Source organism: Opisthorchis viverrini, assembly GCF_000715545.1.
Source record: "Opisthorchis viverrini unplaced genomic scaffold opera_v5_169, whole genome shotgun sequence".
NCBI classification, from domain to species: Eukaryota; Metazoa; Platyhelminthes; class Trematoda; order Opisthorchiida; family Opisthorchiidae; genus Opisthorchis; species Opisthorchis viverrini.
In genome coordinates, this window is record NW_008751824.1 from 718,241 (window position 1) to 729,581 (window position 11,341).

Here is an 11,341-nt window from a genome sequence, read left to right on the forward strand (position 1 = left end):
CGTGCGCACATGAGACTGTCGTCGGGACTCGTCCTCCAGGCGTGTCAATGCAGCTCAGGCCTTAGTGGATCGAAGCATGTGCTGACATATCACCAGTAGTTGAGGCAATTTAGAGTGCAACTCATTCTTTTAGGTAGTCTTAATAGGTTGTTGGTGTTTTGTACCGACAACAAAACGAGCACAACGACCATTCACGTCTCGCTGGCCAACTTACAAGCCGTTCTTTGAGAAAACATGCCAACCGAAATGCATTCTGTCCTTGTGACCGATCAGACACTCCATAGAAATGGTCAACTGGACTGTTTTCAGGAGCTGCTGTGTATTTCACTACCTCACTTTTGCCGACATGACTAAGCTTGCACCAATTTCCAAGCCTTTCTGGAACGATAACTTCTCAATCGGTTTCAGGCTTTTTCTCAATTGATTGAAAACATGCCGATACTGTTTATTCTAAAGCCCCACGGTCAAAAACGTATTTTATGTTTAAATAGCCTCACACATTCAGGCCTCGATTTTTACTCGGTAGCTTGAAAAATTTGACAAAATATAAGCAGAATCGACTCGACCTCATCAGTCCTGTGCATTCAGGACAATGCTCAGTCTGGTCAAACTGATCATTATTAATTGCGATCGAAAGAGGTGACTTCTTTCGGCGACAATAAAAAGGCATTCCACATTCTGACTTGTTGCTCCTCGCAAGATAGTTCTTGTTGCGTTCTGGAGGTTTTTTGTCCAAGTGGGATGTCCTATGTCAGACATTTTTTGATTCGCTGAAATCCATTCATCTATAGGTAATGAAAGATCTTTATCGGAGGGATTGCTTGCATGGCGATTTTACATTTCTCCATATCCTCTGTGTTCTGCAATCCCCAGTAGGTTTACGTAATTCCGTTGTGATCCAGATGGGCAAAACTTATTTTGACTTGGGGCGATTATGTGTAGGCTGTCGGCGTCCTACTCAGTGAGGTATATGGATGACCATCCTACTATCATACCGCTTTTCCGTGCATTCTTATCCGCCTTTTTTATTTAACTTTAGTTTGGTCCGATACGTAACTTGTTACGTAACAGAACCTCGGGTTGGTCACCAAACTGGAGCAAACGCGTGCTTTGTGTCGACAGCAATGCAGTTGGACTGAACCATGTGACAATGAACTACATTGACGCACGATCGCCAGTATGTGCACCGTTGCGTCCTAAATGCCTAAATGGTTACCTAAACTGACCAGTGCATACACACACTATTCCGGTACTAAGGCTACCGTGTGCGTCCGCATCCGCTCAATAGCAGGCGGAACGGTGACAATCGATCGAACTCGAAAGCTAAAGTGCAGCGGATCACGCGCACGCAGGTAGCATCGTTACGGAACTGTGACATTTTTTTACCGCCACGACAGGCCGTCCCAAACAAATGAATCAGGCTTGGATTAGTCCAGCTAACCGAAATGGATAGGCTCTAAAGAGGTAGTTCACCAGAGCTTTGGTTGGAGTTTCGCGGGAAGGCAGGATTATTCACTTTTTCGACTGACATCGGCATTGGCAATAGAGTAATGCAATCAGTTGTGCATGTGTTGTACTTCAAAATTAATAGTAGTACCAAGACGTAGTTAGTGAAAGATAACACTAGTGAGAACGTTAATCCAATTCGGAGCCCGCCTCCAATTCTCAGCTACCTACCCCACCTCCCCAAATCATCGGTGAACGAAACTGTGGCAGCTACAACCACTGTACGACAAGTACGCGGTCCTTACAGCCGGCAAAGATGATGGTGTCTTCGAGCTGTGATTAAACATTTTTTTCGAATTTTATATATCATTTCAGACCAACCCATCTGTATGGCTCAATAGTATGTAGGTCTGGCCAAATGTGAAAGTCGCACATAGGGTTCACTTGTAGCGAGCACGGTCTAGGGACAATGACCCATTTGCGAGGGGAGTGTTGCTATTTGGTGTGAAATCCAAATGCTTTTTTACACCTAAAGGTGGGATATGTGGCGCCTTATCTGGTGAAGAACCCTTGAAAGACCACTGATTCGACTCTCGCTTCAATCCGGGGGCGAGATAGCCCAAGTAGTTAGAGCGCGAATTTACTGACCGAAAGGTCCGTGGTTCGAACCTGACCTCTGCCCCTCGACTTCCCCTGTCTAGGCTTAGGCAACCTGGCAGTATCCCAGCCCTCGTGTTTCCTTCGCATGGCATGGCAGCTAGGCACCGAAAGGGTGCTACAGCTAAACGATTATTCGCTTCAATCCAGTTCAGCATACGTCAACTCGCTTAAGCTGTCAACAACCAAGGTAAATTCAAAAAAACTCAAAAGCACGGTTCATCATGGTGAACGGCATGCTGTCACTCCTGACATTATTGCCAATATTGGACATCGTTACTTCGCTGCCGTACAGCCGGGATAAGAAAGGCAAAATGGCGGAGTGATGGAGCCTGTTGCACGCAAGCAGTGTGGAAACTGACAACAAGAATGTCATTACCAAGGATTTAAGGGTATAGTGCAGTGAATTCAGTGGATTGAATTGAACCAGGTCGGTCACAAAAGCCAGACGGGGTTCTGATACGTTTACGGTCAAATAACAAAAATATCCAAGGACCTTCAACCACGAATCTGAAGAATATTCATAGAGTGAGACTGCTGGCTAGGTAGGAGCAGCTACCTTCGAGCAAATACATTTAAATTACAATGAGGGTAAGGATTGCTTGTTGACCTGTTTAAGGCTAACAAGTGCATTAATAGCCACATCTGGATATTAAAAAAACATCGGTAATAAATACTTGTTCGGTGGTTTCGAAAGCAAATCACCTACGTACAAAACATGCAGTTGCGATTCAAACATTTTAGCAATCACAACAGCCACGCGGTGGTTGCAGACCCAACAGAGACTGGTCAACTCCGTTTTATAATATATTCGATAGATCTACTTAGGTCAATAGGAAGTAAACTCGATAGAGTGAGATGACTAGATTCAATCTTGATAACATTCCGCTGCAGCGGCAATAAAAATGACGCCTCTCCATTGCTGTTGCGTGCAGGACACCAAAATTCAGTTTGTGTATTATATAATCAACTATATTTATGACCGAGGGGGGATGCCATCCAGCATGCAATGATCATTGGTGTTCAAGACCAATCCAATTTCAATCAATAAAATAGGTCTGTTGATCGACCTGACTGGCTGGAGTAAAGTGAGGTAATAGAGTTTAATAAGGGAACTCGGTGTCTAGTAGAACCGACTGATTATAGAGTAGCTTATGGAAGAGTGGCTATTTGCAGTCTTTAACTAAGCAAGGCTGAAGCGCAGAGAGACAGTGTTCAACCGATCGGCTGCTCTAAACGCATCGCAAATGATTTCCTGTGCCATTTTGTCACCCACGTGCGGTGAGAGCAGCTGTACTACGGAACATACTTATTGAAAAAACGAGCACCAGAAGTGCGTATTAATAAACGCTTCCGCACGGGACTGAAAAATCTTGAGTCCGTTGGGTTGAACATCATAGTTTCGTTGACACCATGAATTCTAGCTCAGCGGCCTCAAGATATCGTCTATTTTCTGAACTGCGAGTATGCACCCTAATTTTGCCGACATGAGGTCTGCGCACCTACCCGCCGGAGAGTTCCGTACTCACAGCGGCCTTGTGTCTAGCTGTCTGGTACTGATGACATACGGAGGCACCAAATCACTGTGACATGACTGACAAAATTCGTGGGATTGGGACGTTTAAAAGATGCTATTTTAGCGTGGGGTGGGGTTGTATCACTAAGTTGCTAGTATATGATACTCTCGTAGACCTGCTTAGCTAATCAACAACATATTGAAGACTTCACCAAATATCAGCAACTCCGGTTAAAAAAGGATGGCGGGTGCATGACATTACATCTGGCACAGATACCGTATGTGTCTGAGCTCATATAATGGGAATGCACAAGCACCGTAAAGGCGTAAGCTGAAACGTTTCGTAATGCACTGAATTTTACCGGTCACGTAAAGTGGACTGAGTTTGCTCACGTCGAGTGTCTCCGTGAATAGAAGAACCATAGTATTTCTCAATGACTGGCTGATTGTCCATTCCCAAATGAACGGTTTATTTACTCATGAATGCAACATAAGATCTGTTCAAAGACAGTATCATATACAAAATTTCGAAGCGTATGGACCGAGTCAAGTATGTCACATCGTGATTATTCTGCTCACAGTGGAATAACGGCTTCATCGATAGCATAGCTGTTTGGATCTCAGTAACCTACTGGATGGTGAGTTCAAACCAGAGTATTCTCCATGTAGCTAATCCATTTCAGGAAGGAACTAATTTAATCCAGTTGCAATCTTGGATTGTTATTTCGGCAAACTTCGGCAGGTGTTTCGGGCGATGGATGCGCTAAATATAGTCTAAAGCTAGCTTGCTCGAACTCCAAGCATCGCACCACTCCTCTGGGGTCAAATTTTCCTAATCACGTGCTTTTGGTAGGCACCCTTAAGTTAGCATACTTCGGCTTATAGGCTGTTAATCTGTTCGCCGAGCTGACTTCTTCGGTCTGAGGACATAGGTCTACCTCGCACCGCTTTTTTGCGGAGAAAACGCTATTGATTATCTCATTTGAGTATCTTGGCTGCCTATGGTTTGAATATGAGGTCCACCAAATTTATGTAGTTGCCTTTTAGTTTAGAAACAAACAGGTTTCCATGTGTTACTACGTTTCTCTTCCAACACTAATTTGCTTTTCGCATGTTTAGATGCCGATTGTTCGTGGCTGTTTGGTATACCCCTATACGTTGCTTTGTTTGCACAGTACTCCTTTTGGATGGCGACTTCAAAAAAGCCAAACGTATTGGAGATAATCTACCAGGACTGACCAGAATGGTTGCGCTAGGACAGGAGGACGATTGTGCAAACGACAGTCATGCGAGCATGCATTCAAACATTTTCTCGCTCATTGTTCTTTTCAGCGCAATCGGTCTTCACCGAGATTGGTTCGCTTTGTGTAATTGAGTACGGCATTCGAATCTTCACTCACGGTCGTTCGACCGTCAGTTGCGGTTTGGACTGCAGTGCCCTCTGGCCTGATTTTCTTCGTCTACAACATCCTGCGGTGACTGGCGTAATTTCGCTTAGTTAACTTTCCTAAGTACATTTTACGCGAAACAATTCACTTGACCCAGTCTTTCTCAGCTTTCCTGATTGGGGCGTTATTATTGTGTGGTTCAAAAGAGAATCCTATTGAGAGTCTAATAATGGACGTTTCGATGACAAAGGAACGTGCTGAGTGGCTGAGAGACAATGACAGTGACTTGTTCACTTGACGAAACCCACCTTTAGAGTCACCGAACAGTGGCCTGTAATGCTACAATGCTACTACAAACAACCAATACTGAGGATAATATTGATACCTATTTCTATCTACGTTATCTGCCCAGGTACTTGAGGCTTAGACATTAATAATATTTGCGCTGGACTACAGATAAGATTTCCCGTTCATATTTTGTCCCGCGTTCACAAAAGCGTTCTAGCAAGATACGTTTACGTTTCGACTGAAGTGAAGCATCCAAACTGCTATTCAGGACCAGCGGGACCGAGATTAACACTGTATGTAGGATTCCACTTTCTTGATCGATCGCCAAGTGATCAATGAATCTATATGAGTGCTGAAACAGGTACCAGGCTACCAGTATATCATTTCGGTTGTTTGATTTAGCTTACTTCGGGTGGGTGCATACAGTCTGTCTTCTGTAGCTACACCTCATGCCTTTCCAAAATAAAGCTGCTAGTCAGAACCCGAACTCCGGCAATGTCCATTACGGTCTACTCTGATACATGGCGTTCACTCAGTAAGCAATAGCTGGAACAGCTCGTTTTGTCATGGAGCCAAAAGGTTAGAGTGCCTGAGGCTCAATCGTACTGAAACTCATACAGCGGGATTCACGAGTCAGTGATTCATTGAATTCGGCTCCCGCATGAAAGTTTTTGTGTATCCGCCTCGGAACTGATGAAACAGCTGGATACCACCGTTAATCCATAGAGGATGAATGAGAGGCTGTCCTGCAGTGTACGGGCTTGGAGCCTATGTTGGTTCTCAAAACCCAGACCTAAACCAAGTCCCGTTCCCCCACCAACTCATTGAGTGTCTTGCATAATGCAACCATATTCCCAAAACAGTGACGTCATACCACCCATACAACTAGCTGCAACTTGGACAAAGAGTTAACTATTGGGGGTAATCCGGTTTTGCTCACAGGAAAGTGGTCGAAAACTGTCGACAGTTTTAAGACCCCTATACCTGCGATCACTAAAACAAACTAGCTAGTTTTGGTAAACTCAACTGCGCCTTCAGCAAAATGGCAGACCTGGCATTCGAATAGACAGCAACATATAGACTAAGTATGACCTCGCGAGTTACACCCACTTAACCGTCCGTGTCTCCGACTGGCACTGCCAGAATTGGCGTTGCAAACGTAGGTTGTAACCTGAGTGACGCACAAGCAACCCAACGAGTCGTCTATTCGCTACGGCGTCCAACAAAATGCCAGTCGATTTTTAGCATTTAGCATGTGATGCCAAAACATAATTATAGTAAGAAAACGAAGGAACCCGGGAAAAAGTGTGGTCGAATCGAGGCGTCACGAGACCAAATCGTCAAAAACACGATGGGCAAACTGAAATCTGTCTAATTTAAGGAAATCAGGTGTGTAAAGGTAGTCTTTTCAGCGAAGTCCTACTTAGGAAGTGTGGTCCGCCCCCAGCAATAAGATGCGCAGACTTCCAGAAGTTCTTAGTGAAACGCCCAGCATGAAACCAACAAGAGATTGTCAGCCAGCGCAACACACGCGACAAGCCATATTGAGATAAGCAATGAGATACTACTTAAAATAAACTACCGAGATGACAGGATGAGTGTCGCATTTACAAGGCAGACATTCTGACAAGCATGCACTTCAACACTTTACATTAAAGGTACCCATATTAATCCAACTGTCAACCAGAAATGAAATCACATCCAGACTGCCAGGACTTTGGTTGTCGAATTATCATTCTTTTGATCCAAGATACTTCCGTTTGCCCTTGAAGCTCAGCTACTCGCATGACTAGACACATAGTCTCTGTTCCGCGTTAGCTGGGGACTGACCGTTACCAACGTTCCGCTTGTCTAATAACCCCACTGGCCCGATTTTTCCACCCCAGTACTTCCACGCTACAAAATAGTGCCGTGTTTCACACACTCTATACAGTGATCCGCCAACAAGAACCCCCATAGAGACCTGGTTAAGGTCATTTTTTTAAGAGACAGAGGAAATCCCTATTATCGTATGACGACCGAATAACATGAGTCAACCTTTTTATTTTTGTGAGTGGTTAGTTCTGTTTCCTATGATTCGCTCTTCATTTGATCTCGTCTGAAATGCAACCCTCGCACATTGGGCGAAAGAAACGGATGAAAGTTGGGACTTCAAAGCCTAATTTTCTCACGAAAAAAAGGTACTGTGTAACCTTACCGAAGACCAAAAAATCGTCGCCGTTACCTGTCGTCCGCTATTTCACCGTCATCGGGGCGGCTTCACCGGTCGTTCCCCAAGTTGCGATTGCCTGAAGAACAGTATCTAGATAAAACTGAATTCATTGATGAGACGCTTTTCGCCGATTGCTCAAATCTCACAATCCCCGTAGCTCAAGAATAGGTGGATTGGATCTCATCTCGTAGTCATGCATGTCAATGAAATGCACAGCGGAGCTGTTTATTAGACGGATCTAATCTTAGTTGTTGATATTTATATAGTTTACATTTGAATCAGGCGAATGATCGACTTGTGTAGACAGCTACTATAGATAGCCTATTTGATAGCCGATTAGAAAGTAATCAGTTAAGGCGGAGCATGACCAACCATGATTTCCCTGTACTAAACAGGTTAGACTCGCACGATGTCCTGAGAAGTAGAATGGCATACAAGGGACATAGCAATCAACGTTGCATTCACCAGTGCAATGCAAGAATGTGTATACTAGGACACGTATGGTCTAGGAATAAAACTTCGGAAAGCGGTATGTGAAGAGTTCTGCACCTGCGTTGTTTTTCGACGATACTACGACCCTTGCATTGCTAACAGTTGGCAGCTTTACATTAGCTAAGCGATTTCTGTTTGATCTTTTGGGGTAGGAGCACTTCATTGTTCATTGATCGTCTAAGGACACGGGTCTTCCTGCTGGATTATCGGCTCCTAAAATGAGCTTACATCGAACGACAGGGCTTACAACACTTCGATGACCTCGACTGTGAAGTGCTAAGTAAAACATATGGAGCAACTACCGTTGACCTCACGTTCTATAATACGTCTCGTGATTTTCCGCGTTACACACCAACCAAAGGGCATACGAACAGAAGGCACGGACTCTTAAGGTCGTAAATTCCCAAATCATGGGCTCTAGTTACAGGTCCCAAAGTCAACATCGTCCCTTAGACTGCAAAAATTGGAAATAGTTTAGCCATAGTGCTGTATTAGAACCTTAGATGCCCTCGCATCCTCAGTCGCCGGGATGCAGGCAGCCTGCATACTACCCGGTATATACTCCGTTCCCTTAGCATAGATCGACAACTGCGCGTTAAGCTCTTCATCCCAACGTTATTTTTGTATGAAAAATAACATTTGCCATGCACATGCTGCACCAGTCAGAGGCTGTTTACCATGAATGGAAATATCAACCAAATGCTCAATTCTGCTGCGCCGCTCAAGGTCGTAACATGTACGGTAATTGTTACAATCCGGTCACAGATTTGCACTAGTCCGAATAATGGACGCCCCCAAAATTGACTCTACTTTCGAGATCTGGCTTCAAGACACTTTACCAGGGTAGTCACATTCCAACCACCTGGTGTCCAAATACTGCTTGCGCAGTAAAACTTTCTTGGATTTTCGGAAGACCCTCCATGGTGACAGCTGGCCAAAGCTGGCTTGGGATTGCACTCATTAAGACTTCTGAACCAGCTCTTGTCGACTAAGTCCCGTTCATCATCAACAACAGCATGACATCGATGTTCAACACTGATGCCTCGTTGTCGTACAACCATGATTATTTGAAAGCCTTACTTCAAAGAAAAGAATAAAAGTGGACAGAGAAGGTACTTAGTGTTAGCCTGCCAGAATCACTCCATGTTGCCCGCACCTCCTGATACTCACTTAGGCAATCGGGATAGAAACAGGTAACAAGAACCCAACTGATATCGATTGGCAGCCATATAAAAATGGGGCACTGACAGTGAATGAAAGCCACAGAAATATTAATTTGACTGTCGTCAAAACAAGGTTTCTGATTTGAGGCGGTACGCTGAACATTGACCACTGAGCATCGAACGGGATCACGGGATGTACCAAAAGTTTGTGAACATTGCCCTGTCCTTATGCTCGCATACTTCAGAATGCGCAGGCTGGTGGGAGCTTCATCGACTTAGAGTATACAGATGATGTCACCCTAAACTCTGGAGGAAAAACAAAGCAAGAGAGTTGTTGAATAAACTGACCACCATCACACTAGTTTTCAGCATGTGCCTTACACCTACAAAGTCATGCTTCAGAACGTACATACCTTGTACACGCCCCTTAGAATACAAGAAGACAGTGAAAGTTTTGGGGAAGTTTACGTACGTCGGCATTTGTATAAGCACTGACAAATGTCTGATGAGACTACGAAGGCTTGAATAGCGCTTACCAAACTGTCACTTGACGCCAAAAAGAAATCACTGTCTCAGACACCGCGTGTGACAGCCTACAGTACAAACCGTGTTGTTGTGACCTCCGTCGGCTGATTATCTTGGGTGACTTTGTAATTTTGACCACTGGTGTTTCGGAATCATTGCTGGTACCAGATAGTGTGACCTAGTTAGTCAGGAGGCAATGAGAAAATGAATGTTTGTTTGCGCAAAAGATGATTCAGTCACGGTGAACACTCAGCAACATCAACTGCAGTAAATCAGTCATGTGCTATGCGTGTCGGAACATCGTCTACAGAGATGGGTATTATCCTCCATTTCTACTTCGAAATTCGAGACGGATGTGAGTTGGCAGGAGTGTGTGAAAGAGATAACGGAGAGTTTGGGTGCGGTTGTTGAGATCTGCCTTCCAGAATGGGGCCCAGGGTCTTTCTCCTGTTTGAAAGGGCGGCTAACCGATCCGTGGCGATAGTGCCGTCAGTTTCCAGCTCATCCAGCAGAGCACTTGGGAGTTAAGACAATTTAGAACTCTTGGGATAGTTTAAAACCGGGTCCATTCTCTATCTACTCCTTCCTTTCTTCACTTGGAGGTTTTAAATATAAGTAAATAATCATGTGGTTGCATGGCAATGCAGCACAATCTCTGACACTGATGCTGCCCTCTCTGTTCGTGATAGTGATGACACCCCCTCCATGAGATATAAGCCACATTCCATGCAGGCTGAGATTCTATCAACCGTATTTTTATCCTATAAGACCGGTTAGAATATCGTAGACGGACCAGCTTCGTTGTGCTGGAAATTAAGAGAGCACTTGATACGGGGATGGATTGTCGCTGAATCTCGTTGAGTACCGGAAGAGCCCATCCGCATTCCGAGCACTTTTACGCTCATTTACCTGCATGGTGAACCCGCTTCAAACTCCAACATTTCAAACGGAGGCAGACAGAGATATCCATTATCCCCAGTACAATTCAACCTTACAGCAAATACGCCTAATAATATAAAAAAGATAAGCGTTCAGCTGTAGCACCCTTCCGGTGCCTAGCTGCCATGCTACCCGAAGGAAGCGCGAGGGCTGGATACTGCCAGGTTGCCCAATCCTAGACAGGGGAAGTCAAGAGGCGGAGGTCGGATTCGAACCACGGACCCTCCGGTCAATAGATTCGCGCTCTAACCACTTGGGCCATCTCGCCTAAGGACATGATGGACGCTCGAGCAATGGTGTGGAACTGCTTACAAGCGAATGACTGAGACACTTGCAATACATGGACAAAATAATCACTGTGCTTGGAGGACAGAATTTCTTAGATTAAACCATTACTGTTCGCAATTTCGGTCTTAGTCAAACTTCACATGACTGAAGAGTGACGTTATTTGATTAGTCATCTCCTACTCCGATTCTGTCTCGACGATGGCTCTGCTGAAGTTGCGGGGAAATTTTTACCTTGGAAGCTATTTCAGTTCCAGAGGTCTGAAGGATGAAGTTTCTAGTCGGATCCTCATCAAGATCCCTTGTTTGGCGACAAAAATAGATCAGTGCTTCGCTAAAAGTCCGTGTGTGCAAAGCTTCCGCACGCGCAGTGTCATTTTAAGGAAGCGAAACCTGGACTGTCCAACTAGAAGCTTAGCGATAAACCGAT

The 11,341-nt window shown here is 44.7% G+C and overlaps 1 protein-coding gene across 1 annotated transcript; it reads left to right on the forward strand.

Annotated features, from left to right (window-relative positions):
- Positions 1-1,669: 1,669 nt before the first annotated feature.
- On the forward strand, positions 1,670-10,897 carry T265_14271 (hypothetical protein; the record flags this gene model as incomplete). Its single annotated transcript, XM_009172876.1, has 5 exons — positions 1,670-1,781; positions 2,148-2,378; positions 4,952-5,094; positions 9,074-9,192; positions 10,723-10,897. Coding segments are annotated over 5 exons (780 nt in total), but the record flags the coding sequence as incomplete, so codon positions are not given.
- Between the last annotated feature and the right edge of the window lie 444 nt (positions 10,898-11,341).